This window comes from Lethenteron reissneri, chromosome 66 (assembly GCF_015708825.2).
Source record: "Lethenteron reissneri isolate LAM-NWPU_2019-01 chromosome 66, ASM1570882v1, whole genome shotgun sequence".
In the NCBI taxonomy this organism is placed as follows: Eukaryota; Metazoa; Chordata; class Hyperoartia; order Petromyzontiformes; family Petromyzontidae; genus Lethenteron; species Lethenteron reissneri.
Genome location: NC_083844.1, coordinates 5,250,057 through 5,275,090, shown reverse-complemented (window position 1 = coordinate 5,275,090; position 25,034 = coordinate 5,250,057). Strand labels below are relative to the sequence as shown.

Genomic DNA, 25,034 nt, shown 5'->3' with positions numbered 1-25,034 from the left:
AATCAGGAGCAGGGTTCTGGATTATGCCGACGAGTGGGGACCCGAGGTGGTGGCACCGCACACTGAGGGGGGTCAGGAATAATAAGTACTTTCACAACCAATATTGTTCACTAGCGGTAAGTACCTGGCATAGCCCGGGCCAAAAAGGCAGACACACACATGGACTTACACACAGACATCGATCCCCACACATAGAAACACATCGACTTACACACACACACATATGGACTCACACACAGAGACATCCACTTTAGATACACACACATGGAGTTAGACACACAAATAGACATACACACATACAGCGAGTCACACACACATACGTAGACTCTCACACATCGACCTAAGCACACATATGCACTTACACACATTGACGAAGACACACATGCACATGGACTTACACACAGACATATGGACTCACATACACATCGACGTAAACACACATATATGGTTAAACCCAGGATGGATCGTTGGCAGGCCAGCCGAAATGTTTGTAACCAGCGAAGATGTTCCATTAGGGGGGTCCACGTTTCGCAAGCCTAGAGAAGGGAGGGAATTACCATGGCCAAGAAGACCTGGAGCTTCATGTGGAGCGAGAGAGCAGGTAGCTTCCACACAGCGTTACGCAGCCGATGAAAATATAATGGTGCTCGACTGATTCGGAGTGATACATCTGCTGTTAAACTGGAGCTGGTCATGACCAAACTGGCCAGGTATGGGAATCTCTCCAATCTTTCCAAAATTGCCCCATCAGCAATTATGAGTTGTGGAGGTGGATTGTCCAATGGTAGAAAATACCCAGGCAGGTGCTTAGTTTTGATGGGGCTGATTGCCACTAAGAGGTGGGGCCTTACCATCAGCCCCACTTCTTAGTGGCAAGCTCCAGGTTCAGCAGCAGTGCCTCCAACTCCTCCTCTGAGTGAGCAGCAATCACCAGAGCATCGGCATACATAACATGGTTGAGCAATAGGGAGCCATCCCTTGACCGCACCCGGGCATCGATCAGCCTCCCATTGTATCTGTACCATATGGTAATTCCTCCGGTACAGCCATTGAAGGCTTCATAAAGTACGTGGTCAAAATATATGTTAAATAATGTGGGAGCCAGAGGACATCCCTGTCGCACTCCAAGGTGTAGAGGGAATGGCTCCGACTCACAGCCACGTAGTTTGATGCGGGGCCACTCACCATCATTAAGGTCCTTAAGGATCGTGAGCAAAGGGTGAGGGACTGCGAAAGCATGAAGAACAACCCACAGGCCTTGACCAGGTAAGTAAAGCACACACGTAGACTCACACGCACACATGGACCTACAGACACGCAAAGAAAATTACTTACACTGACTCACATGGAGCCACAGACACAAAGCGACTAACACACACGCACATGGACTGACACACACACAGACATATACAACAACAAAAACCGCCATTCGCCATTAAGTGGCGGTGACGTCACCACGACGCTTATGCAAGGCCATTTGCACCTTGAGGCCACGTGAAGTGTCGAACACCAGCTGGCAGGAGGTCACGGGGCAGACCCAGGTGGCACTGGTCGACTGACTGAGATAACTGAGATGACTGGCTGATGCACCACCTGTGCCCCCTACTGTGCCAACTTGTGCTTTAGCCACCCAGCGCTCTACTCGTTGTTGTGAGCGTCGCTCCTCCGCCCTCTGTTGTTGTTGAAGGGCGACTGCCTCCAACTGCCCAGTAGCGTCCTTCACGAGCATCTTCCACTGAGCCTGATCTTGACACCCCTGGTAGCAGTCATCGGTAAGTCCACTCAGCTCCACGTCCTCCTGTACTACATCAATACATCTCTTCTCTAGCCCGTGCCGCGCCCATTTAGCCCCCTCGATCCGGCCGAACAAAAGCTGTTTAGGCATGCGGTGGCTGGGCATGCGGGCGACATGACCCAGCCAACGCAGCTTTGCCTGCCAGAGGAGCTCACTGATGGGACTTTGCCCAGATCTTTCAAGGATTTGTGAGCTCCTCACACAATCCAGCCTGGTTAAACCCAGGATGGATCGTAGGCAGGCCAGCCTAAATGTTTCCAACCGGCGAAGATGCTCCATTAGGGGGGTCCACGTTTCGCAAGCGTAGAGAAGGGAGAGAATGACCGTGGCCGAGAAGACCTGAAGCTTCGTGTGGAGCGACAGACCAGGTAGCTTCCACACAGCGTTACGCAACCGATGAAAAGATAATGCCGCTCGACTGATTCGGAGTGAGACCTCTGCTGATAAACTGGAGCCGGTCATGAGCACACTGCCCAGGTATGGGAAACTCTCCACTCTCTCCACAACTGCCCCATCACCGATTGGGAGTTGTGGGGGTGGAGTGTCCGATGGTACAAAATACCCAGGCAGGTGCTTAGTTTTGGTGGGGCTGATGGTAAGGCCCCACCTCTTAGTGGCACTCTCCAGTCTCAGCAGCAGCGTCTCCAACTCCTCTTCTGAATGAGCAGCTATTACCAAATCATCGACATACATAATGTGGTTGACCAATAGGGAGCCATCCCTTGATCGCATCCAGGCATCGATCAGCCTCCCATTATATCTGTACCAAATGGAAATTCCCCCGGTACAGCTATTGAAGGCTTCACGAACTACGCAGTCGAAATAAATGTTAAATAATGTGGGAGCCAGAGGACATCCCTGTCGCACCCCAAGGTGTACAGGGAATGGCTCTGACTCCCGGCCACGTAGTTTTTTTACCCAGACATATGGACTCACACACACAAACACATTAACTTATACACACAACAACAACAACCGCCATTCGCCACTAAGTGGCGGTGACGTCACCACGACGCTTGTGCCAGGCCAAGTGCACCTTGAGGCCACGTGAAGTGTCGAACGCCCGCTGGCAGGAGGTCACGGGGCAGACCCAGGTGCCACGGGTCGACTGACCGAGATGACCGAGATGACTGGCTGAGGCACCACCTGTGCCCCCTACTGTACCAACTTGCTGTGCTTTAGCCACCAGGTGCTCCGCTCGTTGTTGTGAGCGTCGCTCCTCCGCCCTCCGTTGTTGTTGGAGGGTGACTGCCTCCAACTGCCCAGTAGCGTCCTTCACGAGCCTCCTCCACTGAGGCCGATCTTGACACCGCTGGTACCAGTCATCGGCAAGTCCACTCAGCTCCACGTCCTCCTGTACCACATCACTCCATCTCTTCTATAGCCCATGCCGCGCCCATATAGCCCCCTCGATCCGGCCGAACAAAAGCTATTTAGGCATGCGGTGGTTGGGCATGCGGGCTGCATGACCCAGCCAACGCAGCCTTGCCTGCCGGAGGAGCTCACCGATGGGACTTTGCCCAGATCTTTCAAGGATTTGTGAGCTCCTCACACAATCCAGCCTGGTTAAACCCAGGATGGATCGTAGGCAGGCCAGCCTAAATGTTTCCAACCGGCGAAGATGCTCCATTAGGGGGGTCCACGTTTCGCAAGCGTAGAGAAGGGAGGGAATGACCGTGGCCGAGAAGACCTGAAGCTTCGTGCGGAGCGACAGACCAGGTAGCTTCCACACAGCGTTACGCAACCGATGAAAAGATATTGCCGCTCGACTGATTCGGAGTGAGACCTCCACTGCCAAACCGGAGCTGGTCATAAGCACACTGCCCAGGTATGGGAAACTCTCCACTCTCTCCACAACTGCCGCATCACCGATTGGGAGTTGTGGGGGTGGAGTGTCCGATGGTACAAAATACCCAGGCAGGTGCTTAGTTTTGGTGGGGCTGATGGTAAGGCCCCACCTCTTAGTGGCACGCTCCAGTCTCAGCAGCAGCGGTCTCCAACTCCTCTTCTGAATGAGCAGCTATTACCAAATCATCGGCATACATAACATGGTTGACCAATAGGGAGCCATCCCTTGATCGCACCCGGGCGTCGATCAGCCTCCCATTATATCTGTACCAAATGGAAATTCCCCCGGTACAGCTATTGAAGGCTTCACGAACTACACAGTCGAAATAAATGTTAAATAATGTGGGAGCCAGAGGACATCCCTGTCGCACCTCAAGGTGTACAGAGAAAGGCTCCGACACTCGACCACGTAGTTTTACCCGGGCCTGCTCACCATCATGAAGGTCCTTAATGATCGTGAGCAGAGTGTCAGGGACTCCAAAAGCACGAAGAACAACCCAGAGCCCAGGCCTACTGATGGTATCATAGGCCTTGACCAGGTCAATAAAGCAGAGAGGTAGGTCTTTTTGGAATTCCCTACACCTCTGCTGTAGCAGACGGATGGAAAATATGGCATCTGTGCAGGACCGCCCTTTCCTGAAACCGCATTGGGGCTCCGCAAGCCTCTCCTCAGCATGCCGAGCAAGGTGATTTTGAATAATCCTTGCCAGGACCTTTCCCGGCACACTGAGGAGTGAGATGACCCTGTAGTTGTTACAGTTGGTACGGTCCCCCTTATTAAAGAGGGGGACCACCAGGGCATCCTTCCAGTCCTGTGGAACCCGTCCAGTGGTCCAGACTGTTGTTATGATGTCATATAGGGGAGTCTGTGCACAAACGCCACCCTCCCTCAGCATTTCGCTTGGGAGATCATCTCTGCCTGGTTCCTTTCCTGGTCTCAGACTCCGAATCGCCTTCAGTACTTCCACAAAAGATGGCACCTCCGCCAGCCACTCACAGGCGGTGACCTCTTCCAATATTTGAGGCACCGCAGCCTCAGCAGGGTTATCCCCACTTTGTGCCATGATGTTTTCCTGGCTGAGAGATTTTCCCTCCCCCAGGACCTCACAGAAATGGTCAGCAAATCTGCAAACCTGTTCCTGGGGGTCGGAGATTGGATCACCGTTTTTTCCTCTAATGATGGTAATAGGTGTGGCGCTGCAGGTTACTTTTTTGATGGAGTTAAATAGTGATTTGTGATTGCGGGCCACTGAGGCAGACTCCATCTCCTCAGCAACCCGCTACCACCACCCATCCTTGCAGCGCCTTATGGCTCTCCGAACCTCCGAGCGAAGGCTGCAGTAAACCTCCTCATTCTCTGACGTGTGATGCTGTAGGCGATGAGAGTGGGCCTGTCGCTTTTTCTCAATTAACCTGAACACCTCCTCTGTCAGCCAGGGTTTCTGGGGAGGTCTGGACCGCGTACCCAAAGCAGCCATTGCAGCTGAATGAGTCACAGTCTTAAACCTTGCCCATTTACCCTCGACATCAGGTGGAGTGGGGGACGATGCCAACCCCAGCTGCAAGCGATGATGAAATTCTCGCTTGCAACTTTCATCAGCTAACTGAGACCAGGCCACTTTTGGTTGGAATGGGGTCCTGGGTGTACACCCACCACCGGAGTGGAATAATGGCAGGCGCATCTTACAGATGACTAGTCGATGGTCAGAGGGCAGATCAGCTCCACGGTAGGTCCTAGTGTCAAGTACATGGGCTCGCATCCGCTGGTCCGTCACTATGTAGTCCAGCAGATGTTCTTGCTTGGACCCGGCATGCATCCATGGTGTTGTGTGGATACGCCGATGCCGGAAGAGCGTGTTGGTAATTAATTGCACAAAAATCTATCAGCCTCCTACCGTTGTTATTGAGCTGATCTGGCCCATGCCTTCCAATCACTCCAGACCAGGTGCCAGCATCATGACCAACTCGGGCATTGAAGTCACCCAAGAAGATGACTCTGTCCTGAGTGGCCACTTTAGCCAGCACCTGTGACAGGAGGTCATAGAAGGCATCTGACTCATCGGCTTTGCCTGCATCCCTCCACGGATTTTCGTCTTCGGTGGGGGCATAAGTAACCACGACCACCACTTCTCGCCTCCGGTTGATGGGAAGGCGGGCCCAAAGTATCCTGGGGCTTACAGCTTCCCACGCCTCACCGCCACACTCCCACGCCCCCTTCATTCTTTTGTTCAGAAGAAGAGCCACACCCTGTTGTTTGGCAGTCTCCTGCCCCGAGTGGAGGACTGTCCACCCCTCATGGTGGCAGGAACCAGAACCGGTCCACCGGATCTCCTGAATGCCACAGAGATCCAGGTGGTACCGGTCCAGCTCCCGACAAAGGAGTGGCAGCCTCTCCTCCGCAGTGAGCATTCGAACATTCCACGTGGCCATCCGCAATGGTTTTTCGTTGTTTCTGGAGGAGCCCCGAGGGTGAAGATTCAATCTCCTGGCTCCGCCAAATGGGGTTTGGCCAGGAGACGTCATAAAAGCCTGTCCCCCCGGGGCCACTGGCACAAGCTTATTAGTTACAGGTTTATGTTTAATTCGTGGTTTCGTGGTAATTAATTGAAGGTGGAGGGGTTACCAGCCCCTCGCACCCGTCCAGAGCCCCCGTTTAGCCACTGTGGTGGTCACAGACGCCATGAGGGGAGAGGCCAATGGGCATTGGCCCTCCCACCATAGCAATGTCCACGACAGTGTTGCCCATCCGGCACCGCGAGGAGGTAGCAGGTTGTTTTACACATACACACATATGCACACACACATATGGACTCACACACACACAAAGACATCCACTTGAGATACACACACATGGAGTTACACAGACATATCGACGTACACACATACAGCAACTCACACACACACACACAGACTCACACATTGCCCTACAAACAAATACATATATTGACTGTGACACACAGGCATCTACTTAAGATACACACACATAGATTAACACACACATATCGACTTACACACACGCATTGACTTACACATTCAGATGGAGCCATGCACACACGTCAACTAACACACGCACATGGACGAACACACACACAGCGACTGATACGCACACAAATGGACAGACACGCACACTTGGACCTACACGCACACACATATGGACTCAAACACACACATCGACTCACACACACACACACATCGACGTGAACAGCAATCCCCGATGATGGCACAGCTATGAGCATGGCAGTCCTATGTATCAGTAAATGGCGTGACGTGAGCAATCGAAACAATAGAAATGCATTGAAGAAATAAGCAGAAATAATCAGCAGGCAGCAGGCCACATCACAGACTGGCAGTAGACCGTTGTGGCATCATAAAAGCACAGCTAAAAAAGTCACTATTTAGCAACCTAATAATGAAAATTTTGTTTGTGCAACACAAACATTATTATTGTAATATCTGCCAACGTATTTGTTTAATAATAGTAAACAATAATACGACATTGATGCTTTGTAAGCACTGTAATAATATTCATATCTAGGTACTTCATAGCAGTAACTGCACGCATCATGTTGGGGGGCAGGGGCAGCGTTGTGTATATTTATTGCATTTTAAACGCGTTAAAAAAAAATGTCCCCCGTGAGCTCGACCGAACGCGCATCACTTGGCAGGGTCCCCCCCAACGCATTTGGCGTGAGTTGGTACAGTCGATGTCGCAGAATAAATATAGCAAAATCCCACTAAATCGCTAATTTAACTAATTTAAAGGTGACGGACGTGAAGAAGGAATAGCCTATTCCCATCGCGGGGCTTAGGGCGTGCTGGCTGGCAAATATTTTTGTACGTGAAGCCCACCGTTCGAGAGCCAAATTCCTCGCAAGCGCACGCAGATACTTTTATATATAAGACTAGCGGCAAGTACCCGGCATTGCCCGGGCAAAAAAGGCAGACACATGTAGTTACACACACAAATGGACTCGCACACACACAGAGTTACACACACAAATCGACTCACATACATACATAGACTGAACAAAAACCGGCATTCGCCACTAAGTGGCGGTGACATCACCAGAACGCTTGTGCCAGGCTATGTGCACCTTGATGCCACGTGAAGTGTTGAATGCCCGCTGGCAGGAGGTCACAGGGCAAAGCCAGATGGCACAGGTGGACTGACTGAGACGACTGACTGATGCACCACCTGTGGCCCCTACTGTGCCAACTTGCTGTGCTTTAGCCACCTGGCGCTCCACTCGTTGTCGTGAGCGTCGCTCCTAGGCCCTCCGTTGTTGTTGGAGGGCGACTGCCTCCAACTGCCCAGTAGCGTCCTTCAGGAGGCTCCTCCACAGAGGGCCGATCCTGACACGGCTGGTACCAGTCATCGGCAAGTTGACTCAGCTCCACGTCCTCCTGTACCACATCACTCCATGTCTTCTGTAGCCCGGGCCATTTAGCCCCCTCGATCCAGCCGAACAAAAGATGTTTAGGCATGCGGTGTCTGGCCATGCGGGCTACATGACTCAGGCAACGCAGCCTTACCTGGCAGAGGAGCTCAACGATGGGACTTTGTCCACATCTTTCAAGGATTTGTGAGCTCCTCACACAATGCAGCCTGGTTAAATCCAGGATGGATCTAGGCAGGCCATCCTAAATGTTTCTAATCGGCGAAGATGTTCCATTAGGGGGGCGCAAGTGTAGAGAAGGGAGGGAATGACCGTGGCCGAGAAAACCTGAAGCTTCGTGCGGAGTGATAGACCAGGTAGCTTCCACACAGGGTTACGCAACCAATGAAAAGATAATGTGGCTCGACTGATTCGGAGTGAGACCTCTGCTGTTAAACCGGAGCCGGTCATTAGCACACTGGCAAGGTATGGGAAACTCTCCACTGTCTCAACAACTGCCCCATCACCAATTTGGAGTTGTGGGGGTGGAGTGTCCGATGGTAGAAAATGCCCAGGCAGGTGCTTAGTTTTGGTGGGGCTGATGGTAAGGCCCCTACTTCTTGGTGGCAAGCTCCAGGTTCAGCAGCAGCACCTCCAACTCCTCCTCCGAGTGAGCAGCAATTAGCAGATCATCGGCATACATAACGTGGTTGAGCAATAGGGAGCCATCCCTTGACCGCACCCGGGCATCGATCAGCCTCCTATTGTATCTGTACCAGATGGAAATTATAGCGGTACAGCCATTGAAGGCTTCAGGAACTACGTGGTCCAAATATATGTAAAATAATGTGAGAGACAGAGGACATCCCTGTTGCACCCCAAGGTGTATAGGGAATGGCTCTGACTCATGGCCACGTAGTTTAACGCGGGGCCGCTTACCATCATGAAGGTCATTAAGGATGGTGAGCAGTGGGTGAGGGACTCGGAAAGCACGAAGAACAACCCAGAGCCCAGGCCTACTGATGGTATCATAGGCCTTGAGCAGGTCAATAAAGTACACACATGGACTAAGACGCACACATGGGCCTACAGACACGCAAAGAAATGGACTTAAACTGACTAACATGGAGGCATGCACACACAGCAACACACACGCACATGGACTCAGACACACACACATATGGACTCACACACACAAACACATCGACTTACACACACACACATATGGACTGACACACACATAGACATCCACTTGAGATACACACACATGGAGTTACACACACATATGGACGTACACACATACAGTGACTCACACACATACATACATAGAGTGACACACACATTGCCGTACACACACATACAGACTGTCACACATAGACATCCACTTGAGATATACACACATGGAGTTACACATATATCGACGTACAAACATACAGCGACTCACACACAGACATACGTGGACTCACACACACATTGACGTAAACACATATATGTACTTACACACATATGGACTAAGACACACACACATGGACTTAGACACACATAGATAGACTAACACACACACAGCCCTACACACATACGACAAACAGACATCTACTTGAGATACACAGACATTAACACACATATGGACTCACACAAACGCATTGACTTACACACACACATCGAGTGAAACACACATGTATAGACTTACATACACATGTGGACTAACACACACACATGTGGACTAACACTCACACACATGTGGACTAACACACACATATGGACTAACACACACATATGGACTGACACACACATACACATGGGCGTACATGGCCACATCACAGACTGGCAGACCATCGCGTCATAAAAGCGCAACAAAAAAAGGTAAAATTTAGCAACCTAAAAATAAGAGTTTTGTGCACACAAACATTATTATTGTCATTTTTGTCAACTAATGTGTTTAATAATAGAAAACATTGGACTTGATTTGTTAGTGTAAGAAGGTTGGAACTTTGTACTTACCATAGGCGTGTTGAGGCCTTGTGCCATGCGTAGCCCCCCTCCTGGCCTACATTGGCGAGGCGGCGGAGTTGGCACGTTGCCAGGCTAGGGGCTGGGCCGCTACCCCCTCCCCCAGCATCCCCTGCCCGTGCAAGAATAATGGTATGTAAGCAGTAAAAAATAATTATCTAGGGAGTCTTCTGTAGTATAAACTGGACACATCGTGTTGGGGGGGGGGGGCGAAGAGGACATTACACTGTGAAGAAATATCCGCAGCGTCATGTGCGTATGTGTTGGCTGTTAAACGTGTAAAAGGAAATGTCCCCCGTGAGCTGGAGCGAAGGCGCATCACTTGGCAGGGTCCGCCCCCCACCCACGCAATTGGCGTCAGTTGGTACGGTCGATGTCGCGCAATAAGTAAATAATTAATAATAGAAACGGCACAAATGTGTTAATTAAACTACTTTAAAGTTTAGGGATGGGAAAATAAAATCGCGTATTCCCACCGCGGGGCTTAGGGCGTGCCGCCTGGCAATTTTTTTTCTATATATAGCCCATCGTCGAGAGCCAAATCCCCCGCATGCGGGAGCGCGCGGAGACTTATATATAATAAAGAAAGATAAAGAAGAAAAAGAAAAGAAAAAGAAAAGAAAGATAACGATTTTTTTTACATCACGTAAATATGAATGCATCGTTAATCCCGCCACCACCCGACAAGGCCAATTAGTAAGGTTCGTTGAATCTGGCCGTCGTCTGATGAGGCTGGTTGTAATTACTGGCGAAACATCGTACTCGGATTGTAAATGTTGTCGGTTTACTCTCCAACACATAACCGCTTAGTGCTGAACTAGTAACTGATTGGCACGTTTATTTTTAGAAATATCTCAAGTATTTTCGGTCTCGACACAGCACTGATGCCGCCCGTCTCCACTTTTTCTTCCCTATCAGGCTCGGGAAGCATCGTTGGCCCTGTGGTGGGAGGTGTGCTGGGAGCGTTGGTGATCATTGTTGGAGGGGTCTTACTCTACATACGCCGGGAGCAGCTGTACGTTCTGAGTGCAAACACACACATAGCACAGCTGCCAACTTCACATTCACTGCGATATCAACTTTGGTCACAGGTGTACATGAACAACCCGTCGTGAATTCACTGCTGGATGAAGACTTGTCCACACCACACGGGATCTGGGGTTATTTGGCAATCCTTCGAGACCCTGATCAGTGTCTCTCTTAACTCACGCAGCCTCATTGTAAAAAGCCAACTCTGCTTTCCTAAATAAAGTGATTCATTAAGTTTTGGTAATTATGTGTATTTCCCTACAGTGCTGTTTTGATAGTGCTATCGATGTTTCTTATCCTTTCAGATCTCTGTCAGAGTAGTGCATTACCCCGTGTTAGACAACGACGGTCTGCGGGAAATAGATATCACATAACTACGACCAATATTCCCTAAAGTTATGTCTGAATCAGTCACACTCCGGCCATCCTTGCAGCGGCAGCGGCTTTTGGCTGGCCATCGAACAAAGACGGTCACTGCATCGCACGCTTTTGGATGCACTTCTGCGCCCATCTAGAATGCTCTTCCATCCGATATTAGGAAGCCACTGGAGCTTTGCACTTTAAAATGATCTCGATGGGAAAACCAATTTGTTTAAATTATTTTTGTGTTTAGTGTCTTGTCTTTCCCCTGCACCTCCGATTAGCGCGGCTGCCACCTACTGTATACATACAGTCACACAGTAGGGGGCAGCAGATTCCTACTCACCCAGCTACGGAATAAGCAATATTCACTCTAGATTTGAAGCTTTCGTGACTGCAGGAATCCATACTCTCTGGTTCTTTCGGTAAAGTCACGTAGGTATACAATTAAATAAAACATAAATCACGACGTTTCGATTGCAACACAAGCAATCGTCATCAGGTGGGAAAACCACAGCAAGAAAATATTTTGCTGAAGTGGGAGAGAAATACCGTGGTAAGAGGTTATATAGCTAAGAGAGGGGGGAGAGGCAAGGAGGGGGGTAAGGGAAGGGGAGCGTTGCATGGACGCGAGGAGAGGGAAGTGAAGCTGGACGGGGGGAAGTGGACGGGGCTGGAAGTGGAAGGCTGAGAAAGCTGGGGATGCGCGGGGGGGAGGATGCAACAACAACGCCACTGCAGAAACAATGCCAATGAAGCCAACAAAGCCAATGCAGCAGCAATGCCAAACGCTGGGGATGCAATTAACTGTTGTTGCATCCCCCCCCCCCCCCGCGCATCCCCAGCTCTAGGCCTCGGCAAGGTAAGGTAAAAGTTAAACGGTAAAAAAAACAAGACAAACTTTACCCTACCTTTTACCTTACCACAATACAATCGTTCTACCCTACCTTTTACCCTTTAGCAGGTAAAGTAAAAGGTAAACGGTAAAAAGCAACTAGCTTACCTTTACCCTACCTTTTACCCTTACCCAATACAAATTACCCGATTACAGGGTAATTACTAGGGATCTACTACACATGAACAAGGTTTATAACGGTAAATGCTAGGTAGAGCGCTTTATACATATAGAATACTCTCGATGATTCCAATTTTACACGCTTTTACCCGGTAAAAAGGGTAAATTACCTTACCTTGCCAAGGCCTAACCAGCTCTCTCAGCCTCGCACTTCTAGTCCCGCCCACTTCCCCCTGTTCAGCTTCACGTCTCTCTCCTCGCGTCCACGCAACGCTTCCCACCCTCCCTTGCCCCTCCCCCCTCTCGTAGCTATATAACCTCTTACCACGGCATCTCTCTCCCACTTCAGCAAAAAATAAAACATTCTATGGTTTCCCCACCTGATGATGATTGCTTGTGTTGCAATCGAAACGTCGTGATTAATTTAATTTAATTTTATACCTACGTGACTTTACCGAAAGAACCAGAGAGTAAGCAATATTCACCACATGGTACTCAAACCTATTATTTTAATATATTTTTGTGATACTGCATTGGCAGTAGTTCATGAGCATAGATAACAAAAACTAAACGCATTTGTTAATACCACTGCTCTAAAAGGAAATACAATGATGACGCTTTTGATAATGGTCCTTTATCTATGTGTTATAAAGAAACGCCATTGCATGAAACATAATCTAGTATATATTTACTTGCAGGAAAGTTTATGACTGAGTTTGTAATTCTCAGAGCTGGAATTTATAAAAAGTGCAGAAGCAAGTTGTCAGGTTTTTGTTCATTCCTTGCCAACTGGGTTGAGCCCAGTTTTAAAAACAGGCATCTGCCCAGATTAAACGCCAGGAACTCAGTTCGTTCCTAGACCTATTAGTGCTTTTGTCAGTCCATTCATCTGTGGGTCTGTCCACCTAGTAGTCTGCCTATTGGTTAAATGTTCCCAACATGTCCCTCTTTCTACAGGAACTGTTTCAAGAGACCCGATTCCACACTGCAAACTAGGTAAGTATTCATTCCTCTTATCCACTTGTCTTAGTACCTGCATGCTCTGCTTGTCTCTTCGACGAATCGTATGTGCTTACCACTGAGAATCTCCCGCTTTTGTATGTACAGTGAGGGAAAAAAGTATTTGATCCCCTGCTGATTTTGTACGTATGCCCACTGACAAAGAAATGATCAGTCTATAATTTTAATGGTAGGTTTATTTGAATAGTGAGAGACAGAATAACAACAACAAAATCCAGAAAAATGCATGTCAAAATTTTTATAAATTGATTTGCATTTTAATGAGGGAAATAAGTATTTGACCCCCTCTCAATCAAAAGGATTTCTGGCTTCCAGGTGTCTTTTATACAGGTAACGAGCTGAGATTAGGAGCACACTCTTAAAGGGAGTGCTCCTAATCTCAGCTTGTTACCTGTGTAGTAAGTAGAGGAGGAGACGATGTCGAAGTTGAGACACGCTGTTTATTAACTCCGGGACAGATACAATAGTTGAAGGGGTATCGGCCCCTTCACCCGTACTATGGGAAACCCACCCTAGTACTAAGCCCTCTGTCCTGTCTCCCAGTCCTCCTCTACTGGGCTACGGGAGGCTGACTGATCTGGCCCTGGCAAGCACAGATCTCGGCACCAGCTAACCAGCCTTGCCCTGATAAGGGCAGCGGTCTGGCTTACCCGGCTCGGCCCTTATAAGGACGGCGAGACCGGGGAGTCCCAGGGCCTAATCTCCGAGTCTTGGATCTTCACTGGTCAGCTTCGTGTCGAACCCCCCTCGAGCTCTTTGGGTTCCACCTTTTATAGGGATCGCCTCCGAGGGCTGGGGGCGTGGGCAATAACTGATGCGGACGTCGGTGTGACCCCCCGTGTATGTGAGTGCCGACAGCCCTGTGTTTGTTGTCCGCCGTTTCTCCCGTAATAACCCCTACATCACCCCCCCATGTACAGCTCGCAGCCGTCCCGGCTGCAACAATCCCTCAACCCCCAAGAATAAAGATTAACACCGTCAATACACGTGTGCCTCGTAACAGTAACAATAACAAGAACAAGCGTAACATCAACCGATGGTTCCCTATAAAAAAAAACCCCCACCCAGAACCGCAACACATATACAGAACGGTATAACAGCACATGCAATCAGCATATCGCGATCACACGCGTACATTGAAGCACAATAGCAAGCAAATCTGCAGGCGACCAACACACCATCAATCCCGTCGTAACTTTTCAACCACAACACAGTTATTCCCTCTCATGCAACGACCGCATCGCACACAGCACCTCGCAGCACAATACAGCCCAAAAAAAACATTTTTTTTTCTTTTTTTTTCAATTAAGCCCATCGCGCACGGTGACCCACGAGATGGTACAGCACAGGATACCCGACGCTCCCACGTTAATAATTAACTTTACCATCAAGATAACAACTCCACGCAGCAGCGCACACACTCCCTTTGAAACTCAGCAACCACAGCAGACTCTCCGTCCATTCCCAACACACGCACACACTTACATGGACAGCAAGCAACAAGCAGATAGCGTGGTCATCGTTATTACACACACATACAACCATTAAAAAAACATATATACAATGAGCGGGTTCCGCAGCAACGGAACACGCGCGGAAAGCTAATCATAACAACCGGCGCGTTTTGGCGCGAGTCCGTGCAGCGGGCCCGTCACAAGGGGCCGGCTTGGTAGAGTCGGTGGCAGGTGTCGCATCAGCAGGTGCCTGGTCGTCCGGTTTCCCGGACGTGCGAGCGCCGCCCCCCACGGGGGAGGCTGGCAGCCAAGAGGGCTTCAGTCCTGGGGCTCCTGAAGACGGGACAGTCATTAGTGGATCAGAGGCTGGCATCGATCCCGCCCCCCCGGAGTCAGAGGACTCCCCACATGTTCGGCCATTTACGTGGGAGGAAGCGTGCGGAGCAAAAAATGGCTTTAACCGTGAAGGGTGCACAAACCACCGACGCTTCCCCCACTTAATGCGCACACATTGAGGCCGCACAACCTGCACAATTTCAACGGGGCCCCTCCATGGTCGCAACAACTTAGCCGAGGTGGCCAATGGCACCTGGGGGCAGTGCAACCATGCTCGGTCGCCCGGGTGCCATTCGTGCGTGTGAGTCCGGCGCGACCGCAATCTCTCGTTTTGTTTCTGGCGAGAGTCAGAGTTTTGCATGGCCGCCTGCCGTGCCTCCGCCAAGCGAAGGATGTTAAATTTAACATGGTCGGCGATTTTCGACTTAGCATGAGGCGCGGCAATCGTCAGCTGAGTCGCGACAGGCGGGTCAACCTCGCGACCATACATAAAAAAAAATGGCGAGAACCCGGTCGCCGCGTGAGGAGCCATCCTGTATGCCGCCAGGACTCCCCCGATCCGTAGATCCCAATCGTTTTGGGACTCAGATACCTGGTGGGATAGCATGGACGTAAGAGTCCTATGCAAGCGTTCCACCATCCCATCCGTTTGTGGATGGTAAGGCGAGGTACGAACTTTCTTTGTACCCAGAAAGCCACATACCTCGTGTAAAAGGGTACTAGTGAAATTCTTTCCCTGATCGGTCAACAACCGTTCCGGAGCGCCCTTGTTGAGGACGTAGCCCTGAACAAAAGCCTCCGCAACGGCCGCTGCGGACTGGTTGGCGAGGGGCCAAGCTATAGGCCATCGCGTGAAATATTCCACGCCAACCAGCAGGTACTTATTACCCCTCGGCGTGGAAGGAAACGGTCCCAAAATATCAAGGGCGACCAGCTCGTTAACCCGGGTGACCGAAATGGACTGGAGCGGTGGACTGGCTCCCTTCGCCGGCGGCTTCCGTTGTGCACACTGGGTACAGGACCGCAGCAGATCGTCCACGTCTCTTGCCATGCCCGGCCAAAAGTAGTTAAGCTGGAGCATGGCAAGTGTTTTGAGGGTACCCAGGTGCAGGAGCCGTTCATGAGCAGCCCATACAGCCCTACCCCTCAACGTGGAAGGCACCACCAGCCTGTGACGGCGGATCGTCCCGTCCCAATGCATGAGTAAGCCCTGGCACCACCCCCATGAGTCAACGCCCGACTTCCCTTGACCTGATCCTTCCGCGCGACGTCGTAGCGCCAGGAGGGTCGCATCCTCCATTTGGAGGCGACCCCACTCAGCACTTGACAAGCCAAGTAGGGAATCACTCCCACCCTCCGAAATAGGACCAGCGTCCGAAGGAGTATCAACTGCGGCCGCAAGAACCCGATCCTGGCCGTCACTTGCCGATTTGCAACGGCCCGAACCCAAGAAACAAGTGCAATCCGGGGCGATCGGCAGGCGTGATAGGGCATCGGCATTGGTGTGGCGAATCCCCTTCCGGTAAGTTGTCTCAAAATCGAAATCCTGCATGATCTCGAGCCATCGGGACAACTGCCCCGATGGCTGGTTAATTCGTAGGGCATACTGCAACGCTGCATGATCTGTACGGACGGTGAAATGCCGGCTGTACAGATATGGCCGGTACTGTTGGATAAAGAACACGATAGCCAACAGTTCGCGGCGGGTGACGCAGTACCGCTGCTCGGCCGGGGACAGTACTCTACTACCAAAAGCCACAACGCGCTCCACGCCACCCACAATTTGTGACAGCACGCCTCCAATCCCGGTATTGCTTGCGTCCGTGTCGAGCACGAACGGCATGGAAAAATCGGGGTAGCTTAACGGCGGGGCCCCCACCAGGGCATCCCGAAGAGAGACAAAAGCGGCGTTCTCCACCGGCCCCCAATGAAATTTGACCCCTTTTGACGTCAAGGCATGTAGTGGCTTAGCGATGGAAGCAAAGTCCGCAACAAACCGGCGGTAATATGAAGCAAAGCCGATGAAGCTTCTAACCTCCCCCACCGAGGTGGGAATAGGCCAGGAGCTGACACAACGCGTTTTGGCGGGATCGGTTGAGATACCTGACTGGCCGACGATGTGACCCAAATATTTAACAGATTCGCGCAGCAAATGGCACTTTTGTGGCTTGAATTTCAAATTAGCAGCGCGCATCTTGAGAAAGATGGCCCGAAGCCTATCAAGGTGTTCCTCGAACGTCTTACTGAATACGATAACGTCATCCAGGTAAATCAAACACACCTCCCATTGCAAGCCAGCGAGGACCAATTCCATCAGGCGCTGGAACGTCGCGGGAGCAGAGTGTAATCCCATGGGTAAGCGATTGAATTGGAAGAGGCCGTGCGGCGTTCGGAAAGCTGTTTTGAGCCTAGATTCGTCGTCCAAGGGAAGTTGCCAAAATCCTGAGAGCAAATCCAAAGTGGAAAAGAATCGCGATCCCGCGAGGGCATCCAGCGATTCGTCCATTCGAGGAAGCGGATAAGCATCGGCCACCGAGATCTTATTTAATCGCCGGAAATCAACGCAGAACCTTAGGGACCCGTCGTGCTTTTTAACCAACACTATGGGTGCACCCCAAGGGCTGGTCGAGGGAGAAATGATGTCCGATTTCAACATGTCATCTACAGCCGATTTGACATGATCCTTTTCCGCGGGACTTAACCGAAAAGGATTTTGGCGGATAGGAGCGTTGTCACCGGTGTCAATATGGTGGCGTAGCAATTTGGTACATCCGATATCGTATTTGTGTTTACTGAAGACGTCGGAAAATTCTCGCAATAAGGCGCGTAATCTAGCACGTTGTGCGTCGGACAGGTCAGGTGACTCAGCACACAACGCATCCAGCCAACCCTCGTCAGCGTCTGAGGCTAATCGCGTTTGAGAATCGGTGGCCACCTGGCCAATGATCGGCGTTTCCGCAGGTACCGGAACCGCATGTGCGAACACGGTACCTTGCGAAACCACTGCCGTCCGTGTCCCGACATTGAGGACCGCGATAAACGGGTCCCCATCCCCTTTAACAATAGTCTGGGCCGTCACCAGATCTGGCCCACTCACCCCGGCTCTAGATGGTCCCAAAATAACGCCCCGGTCAGAGACCCCTTTATCGAACGGTCGACGCAAGCGCAGGGGTACCAACATCTGTGCCCCCGGGGGTACACGCACCGTCCGAGCAACAAGCGCCTGTACCGTAGCACAGGCAACACGCAAGGCAGGGGTGGCAGGTAGGAACGTCATACGTCGGCCCGATGGAAGCTCGATGCATTGCTGGTCAATCAGAATTTTGATGGGCAATTTGGCCAAAAAGTCTGTCCCCAACAGGCACGGAATAGCCAGCGAGGAGGAGACGAACACCGGGCCAGATAGTTTAATGTCCCCTATCGAAATTTGCGCTCGAATTTGACCGATAATACCCAACGAGCGCCCATTCGCAGCGTAAAACGGTATATCGACAGGGAGCAACGGGCGACTCTGAATGGGCAGGATATTATAAATCAAATCCGAAATGATAGTTGCCGAAGCTCCCGTATCGACCAATAGCCGTACCTCCACCCCGTCAATATGCCCCGCGACAACGGACGACCCCGCCGATGCAGCCACAACTCGGTGAGCCAACTCGGACCATTGGCCCGGTTGGAGCGCCCTCCCCGACATGCCGCGACCCGACGCACCAGCATCCAAACCCCGAGAATCGTGTGTCGGACCTTGTGATAGGAAAGTGGGTGTGTGCAGGCCGAACATGTGGGGTGCCATGACTTGCCCGAGGATGTTGCGAAGGCTTGTGAGGAGGGCCGTCCGCAGCTCCAGGTCTCGCACCGCGCTGTCGAGGAGCCCGGCATCCGGACGCCACGTGGCCCCGGAGGCCACAATTATAGCAGACGACGAGCGTTCCAGAGGACTTGGGCTGGTCTCGGTGGCTTGGAACGTCCCGAGCCGGTCGCTCGGCAGATCGCCATCCTGCAGAACGATCCGCAGCGAAGGCTCCCTCCATTCCGGAAGAGGTCGCCGCCACGGTGTGTCGTGCAGCTGCTTTGTTCGCCTTCCTCCGCTGGGAGATGAGATTGGCGTGAATGTGCCTTGCAGCCCGCAGTGATGACATATCCGCATCGTCCTGCGCTAAGATGGTGAAGTCCAAATCGTCAGCCAGCAGCAAAATTTTCTCGGCCACCATCGCATCGATCCCCTCTTCATCCATACGCGGGAAAGCGTCCTTCGCCAATGACAGCAGGGCCGTGCGATAAGCGAGTGGCGATTCCTTGTGACCCTTCTGCCGTTCATAGAAGAGCTGGCGACAATCGGAGGGCGGCCCATAAACGGTGGCCAGCAGCTGCAGCGCCGACTGAATGGTGGAGCGAGCCGACTTGGGTGCAGCAGTGAGGGTGCCCAGGGCGTCGCCGTCCAGTAACGCCGGGAGAGCACACAGCGCCTCGTTGTCCGACCAGCCTGCCATCTCTTGGTGGGCCAAGAACCGGCGCTGGAACCCCCCCCAATCGCCGTCGCTTGCAACAAATACCTGCAGGGCCGGCAGGCGTTGCTGGAATGTCGGCTCCGTCTCCGATCCTCTTGCAGCATCCGTAGCGCGTCCCCGTACTGTATGAGTAATGGCGGACTCTAATGGGTGTCGCGCCGTCAGTGACGTGTTGGTCGGGGCTTGGTCGGTGCTGGCGTCCGCTGGTGGTGACGTTGCAACCCCTGATAGGCCGCCACCGCGACCCGCCTCCGCCGATGACGTGGCGGCTGCTGGCTGGGCACCGTCCCCCGCGTGACGAGCTGGGACTCCTCCCTCCGCCCCTACTGTCTTCGTGGCGGGAATTTCGAGTCGCCCCGCTGTTGTAAAGGCGGGAGTTTCTGGCGGGCGTTGTCCATCTTCCCGCCGCGTCGCTCCTCCCGGCCCCAGGCGAGTTATTTGTTCCAGCATAGCGGCCGCTGCATACAAGAGCTCCGCCAGCCGCGAGTGAGCCAACGCCAACTCGTCAGTCGACGTCCCGGCCCTCTCCGACGACCCCGCCGATGTCGGAGCCGGCAGCTGTTGTGCAGGTACGTCGGCGGCGATGTCTTGCACTGCCCCTCCCTCGTCGTCATCCTCTCCTGGGTCTTGGGCACGAGTCTTCCGTCTCGTATCCATGCTTGGACCACTTCCAACACCAGATGTAGTAAGTAGAGGAGGAGACGATGTCGAAGTTGAGACACACTGTTTATTAACTCCGGGACAGATACAATAGTTGAAGGGGTATCGGCCCCTTCACCCGTACTATGGGAAACCCACCCTAGTACTAAGCCCTCTGTCCTGTCCCCCAGTCCTCCTCTACTGGGCTACGGGAGGCTGACTGATCTGGCCCTGGCAAGCACAGATCTCGGCACCAGCTAACCAGCCTTGCCCTGATAAGGGCAGCGGTCTGGAAGCTCTTGGGCCGCGCCACTGGCTTACCCGGCTCGGCCCTTATAAGGACAGCGAGACCGGGGAGTCCCAGGGCCTAATCTCCGAGTCTTGGATCTTCACTGGTCAGCTTCGTGTCGAACCCCCCTCGAGCTCTTTGGGTTCCACCTTTTATAGGGATCGCCTCCGAGGGCTGGGGGCGTGGGCAATAACTGATGCGGACGTCGGTGTGACCCCCCGTGTATGTGAGTGCCGACAGCCCTGTGTTTGTTGTCCGCCGTTTCTCCCGTAATAACCCCTACACCTGTATAAAAGACATCTGTTCACAGAAGCAATCAATCAATCAGATTCCAAACTCTCCACCATGGCCAACACCAAAGAGCTCTCCAAGGATATCTGAGACAAGATTGTCGACCTATACAAGGCTGGAATGGGCTACAAGACCATCGCCAAGCAGCTTGGCGATAAGGTGACAACAGTTGGTGCGATTATTCGCAAATGGAATAAACAAATAAGAACTGTCAATCTCCCTTGGCCTGGGGCTCCATGCAAAATCTCACCTCGTGGAATTGCAATGATCATGAGAACGGTGAGGAATCAGCCCAGAACTACACGGAAGGATCTTGTCAATGATCTCAAGGCAGCTGGGATCATAGTCACCAAGAAAACAGTTGGTAACACACTACGCCGTGAAGGACTGAAATCCTGCAGCGCCCACAAGGTCCCCCTGCTCAAGAAAGCACGTATACATGCCCGTCTGAAGTTTGCCAATGAACATCTGAATGATTCAAAGGACAACTGGGTGAAAGTATTGTGGTCAGATGAGACCAAAATGGAGCTCTTTCGCATCAACTCAACTCGCCGTGTTTGGAGGAGGAGGAATGTTGCCTATGACCCCAAGAACACCATCCCCACCGTCAAACATGGAGGTGGAAACATTGTGCTTTGGGGGTATTTTTCTGCTAAGGGGACAGGACAACTTCACCGTATCAAAGGGACGATGGACGGGGCCATGTACCGTCAAATCTTGGGTGAGAACCTCCTTCCCTCAGCCAGGGCATTGAAAATGGGTCGTGGATGGGTATTCCAGCATGACAATGACCCAAAACACACGTCCAATGCAACAAAGGAATGGCTCAAGAAGAAACACATTAAGGTCCTGGAGTGGCCTAGCCAGTCTCCAGACCTTAATCCCATATAAAATCTGTGGACGGAGCTGAAGGTTCGAGTTGCCCAACGTCAGCCTCTAAACCTTAATGACTTGAAGATCTGCAAAGAGGAATGGGACAAAATTCCTCCTGAGATGTGTGCAAACCTGGTGGCCAACTACAAGAAACGTCTGACCTCTGTGATTGCCAATAAGGGTTTTGCCACCAAGTACTAAGTCATGTTTTGCAGAGGTGTCAAATACTTATTTCTCTCATTAAAATGCAAATCAATTCATAACATTTTTGACATGCGTTTTTCTGGATTTTGTTGTTGTTATTCTGTCTCTCACTGTTCAAATAAAATTACCATTAAAATTATAGACTGATCATTTATTTGTCAGTGGGCAAACGTACAAAATCAGCAGGGGATCAAATACTTTTTTCCCTCACTGTATGTACACATGTTGAACTTGTTTCATACCTTACGTATTCAGCGGTGCTCATCGGAGGTGCGAGAAGCACAAACGAAACATAAAACGCAGTTCTCAAGACATGAGTTTTAAATCTAGTTATTAAAAAGTGCATGGCTCCCGTGGCTTCCGCATTAAATGGCAATTTTTAAATAGCAATTTTGGAAACACTACAATGAGCTAAAACATGTAGATTCCGTAAGTCACAAGTTGGAGGGCAGGAGCTTCCATTGATGTAAACTGTCTATTTGTAAATATGTTTCGACAAAGAAGAACACGATTCAAGTCCTTATTTCTGAAGTGAATAATTACATTAAATATTATCGGGCATGGAGTGACAGCGCAGTGGATAGTGTTGTTGCGGTTTGAGGCCGGCAACATCAGTTTAGCTACCTTTCCGATAGCAGTACTTTATGCACATTGCCTGCATGTTGAAATAAAAAATACTCAGCAATCTAATGTAATGCCATTTTATTTTTAAAGCACAAGAAAATGGGACGATCTCCCAGCTATACCAAGTGACATGAAAAAGGATGTTTGTGATGCAAGTTATAAGGCCGGCAATGAATACGTGATTCCTGACGACTCCACTTATGAAGATCTGGATAATTGGTACGTGGGCAAGTCACAATTACATAAAAGTGACACAAGTTGCTATTAGTATAGGTAATCCAATTTTAAACGAGTTATAATCATGCTGAATGTAAGCGCCTAGTTCATGCAATGAACAATTATATGGGTAATACTTTATATAAGCTAGAAACATTTACACTTTACATTTAAAATGTATCACATTCTGATCCAGGTTTCGTCGATTTAAAAATCTAAATCGAATTCAACTCGATTTAGTAGCAGTCCTTTTATATCTCACTATTCCAAAATGAAAACAAACGCAAATTAAAATATGATGTTACTTTTGAAGTGAATACACCTTCAAAACGTCCAGACATTGCAGGACATTGCAACAATGGATGAACGCTATCAGGGCAAATGGAGCCCATCAATTATTGCAGGCTATTGCTTGACGGTGACAAGATATGATCAATTTAATGCATACAAGAGACAAGCCAAGAAGCGCAGAGTAGACACTGAATAAGGACTAAACTATGTACTTATATATACTTAATAGTGTTTTGCCTTTTGTTTCATAACACATTTTATTTATATAACCCTTTTGCTGATTTATTGACATGTTATCATGTAAAGCAACCATAAACATATGCAAATACCTAGGTTTACAATTTATGAGTAAAACTCTATCTACACAATATACATAGACGTAAAATATTAAAACTTAAATATCTTGGGAACAGTAGACAATCAGTTGTTTTGATTGTCACATTTGAATTCAGCACATCAAAATCCATAATAAACAACACATTTCATCTCTGAAGCAGACGTCTAAAAAATTGTAGACCAGTGTAATTCTTAAATGTGTCTATTGTTTTAACGTTATATTAGTAACAGTCTGTGCTGCTCTCCAGCTTTTTGTGTGAAAAGTGAGTTAAGTTTAGCTTAATTGTGGCAAGTTGGCTCAACAAACTCAACTACAATCGAAAGTTTTGTTTCATATTTCGTACTCTAACGAGATATTTAAGCATACCATTGATTGTGATTCATCATCAGAATTTAGGCCGAGGTAAAAAAAAACTTTCTGAATCGTGAGTTACCGGCGTTGGTTCGACTATATTTGTATTGGATTTCATTATCTTTGTATTCCTTATAAAAACAACAAAATTATTTACGTCAAAATCACTGACACTTGTTTAAATAACTCGCATAAAAATGTAATGTTTCCGACGGTTTAAACTTTTAATGCATGTTATTATTATTCGCTTTCATCACAGTTCTTCATTTTATTCGAGTTTCGGGCGTAATTGAAAGTTATTATCAGCTTTCTATTTCGCTTAGATTGTATCTATACTTGTGAGTGGCGCTTTGTAAAAATAGGGATTATTATTATTATGTTACATGTGTGTTGGATCATCGTACTCAAACGTTTCTTTTCATCTTATTCAAGTACACCCCAAGTGGACCACCACTCAGGTATACCATCGAAGACAGGAGAAGATGATGCCAAGACCGAGGGCAGTTCCGATCCCACCTATCTCGTCCCCGACAATCCATACCTCATTGTGAAATAGCCATTCAAGTCACTCACCACTTCCTTCTGTTCGATGTAAAAAACGGCTCCCCTACTGAGGAGCCCTGAGAACAACTGTTTAAGGGCTCTTTATAAAATGTTACTTATTATAGGTCTCTGTACGAGTCTAAGGGTACCTATGCAAGATTAATGGTCTCAGTGGAACTCTATAAATAAGTCTTCGAATGGCTGATGTAGGTGAAGAGTAACAACTATAAGTTTTATACTCTTTGGTTCTTTCGGTAAAGTCACGTAGGTATAAAATTAAATAAATAAATCGTGACGTTTTGGGCGCAACACAAGCGTCCGTCATCAGGTGGGACAACCACAGCAGGAAACAATTGCTGAAGTGGGCTGTAACAAGAGGCCATATAGGCAAGAGAAGGGGGGGGGGGGGGGGGCAGGGAGGAGAGACAGGGAGGGTGGGGGTGTGGGGTAGGGGGAGTGGAGGACACAAGCACGGCAAAAATGCCCGTGTGGGGAGGGGAAGTGGGCGGAGCTGGGAGTGGGAGGGTTAGGAAACTAGAGATGCGGATATAAAGGCAGGCCAAAAGCAGTATTGGATGGTTTTAACTGGTTAATAACATCCTTCCAATGATTGCTCAATCTGTAT

General features: G+C 50.0%; 1 protein-coding gene across 1 annotated transcript in view; it reads left to right on the top strand.

Annotated features, from left to right (window-relative positions):
• LOC133359831 (receptor-type tyrosine-protein phosphatase beta-like) overlaps positions 1-24,683 on the top strand; it is a 30,375-nt gene extending 5,692 nt beyond the window's left edge. Inside the window, exons 6-9 of the mRNA XM_061578372.1 lie at positions 10,948-11,044; positions 13,391-13,429; positions 22,762-22,890; positions 24,299-24,683. Of these exons, the coding sequence (XP_061434356.1) occupies positions 10,948-11,044; positions 13,391-13,429; positions 22,762-22,890; positions 24,299-24,422 (389 nt within the window). The 3' untranslated portion in view covers positions 24,423-24,683. The remainder of the gene's footprint in view (positions 1-10,947; positions 11,045-13,390; positions 13,430-22,761; positions 22,891-24,298) is intronic.
• Positions 24,684-25,034: the final 351 nt, after the last annotated feature.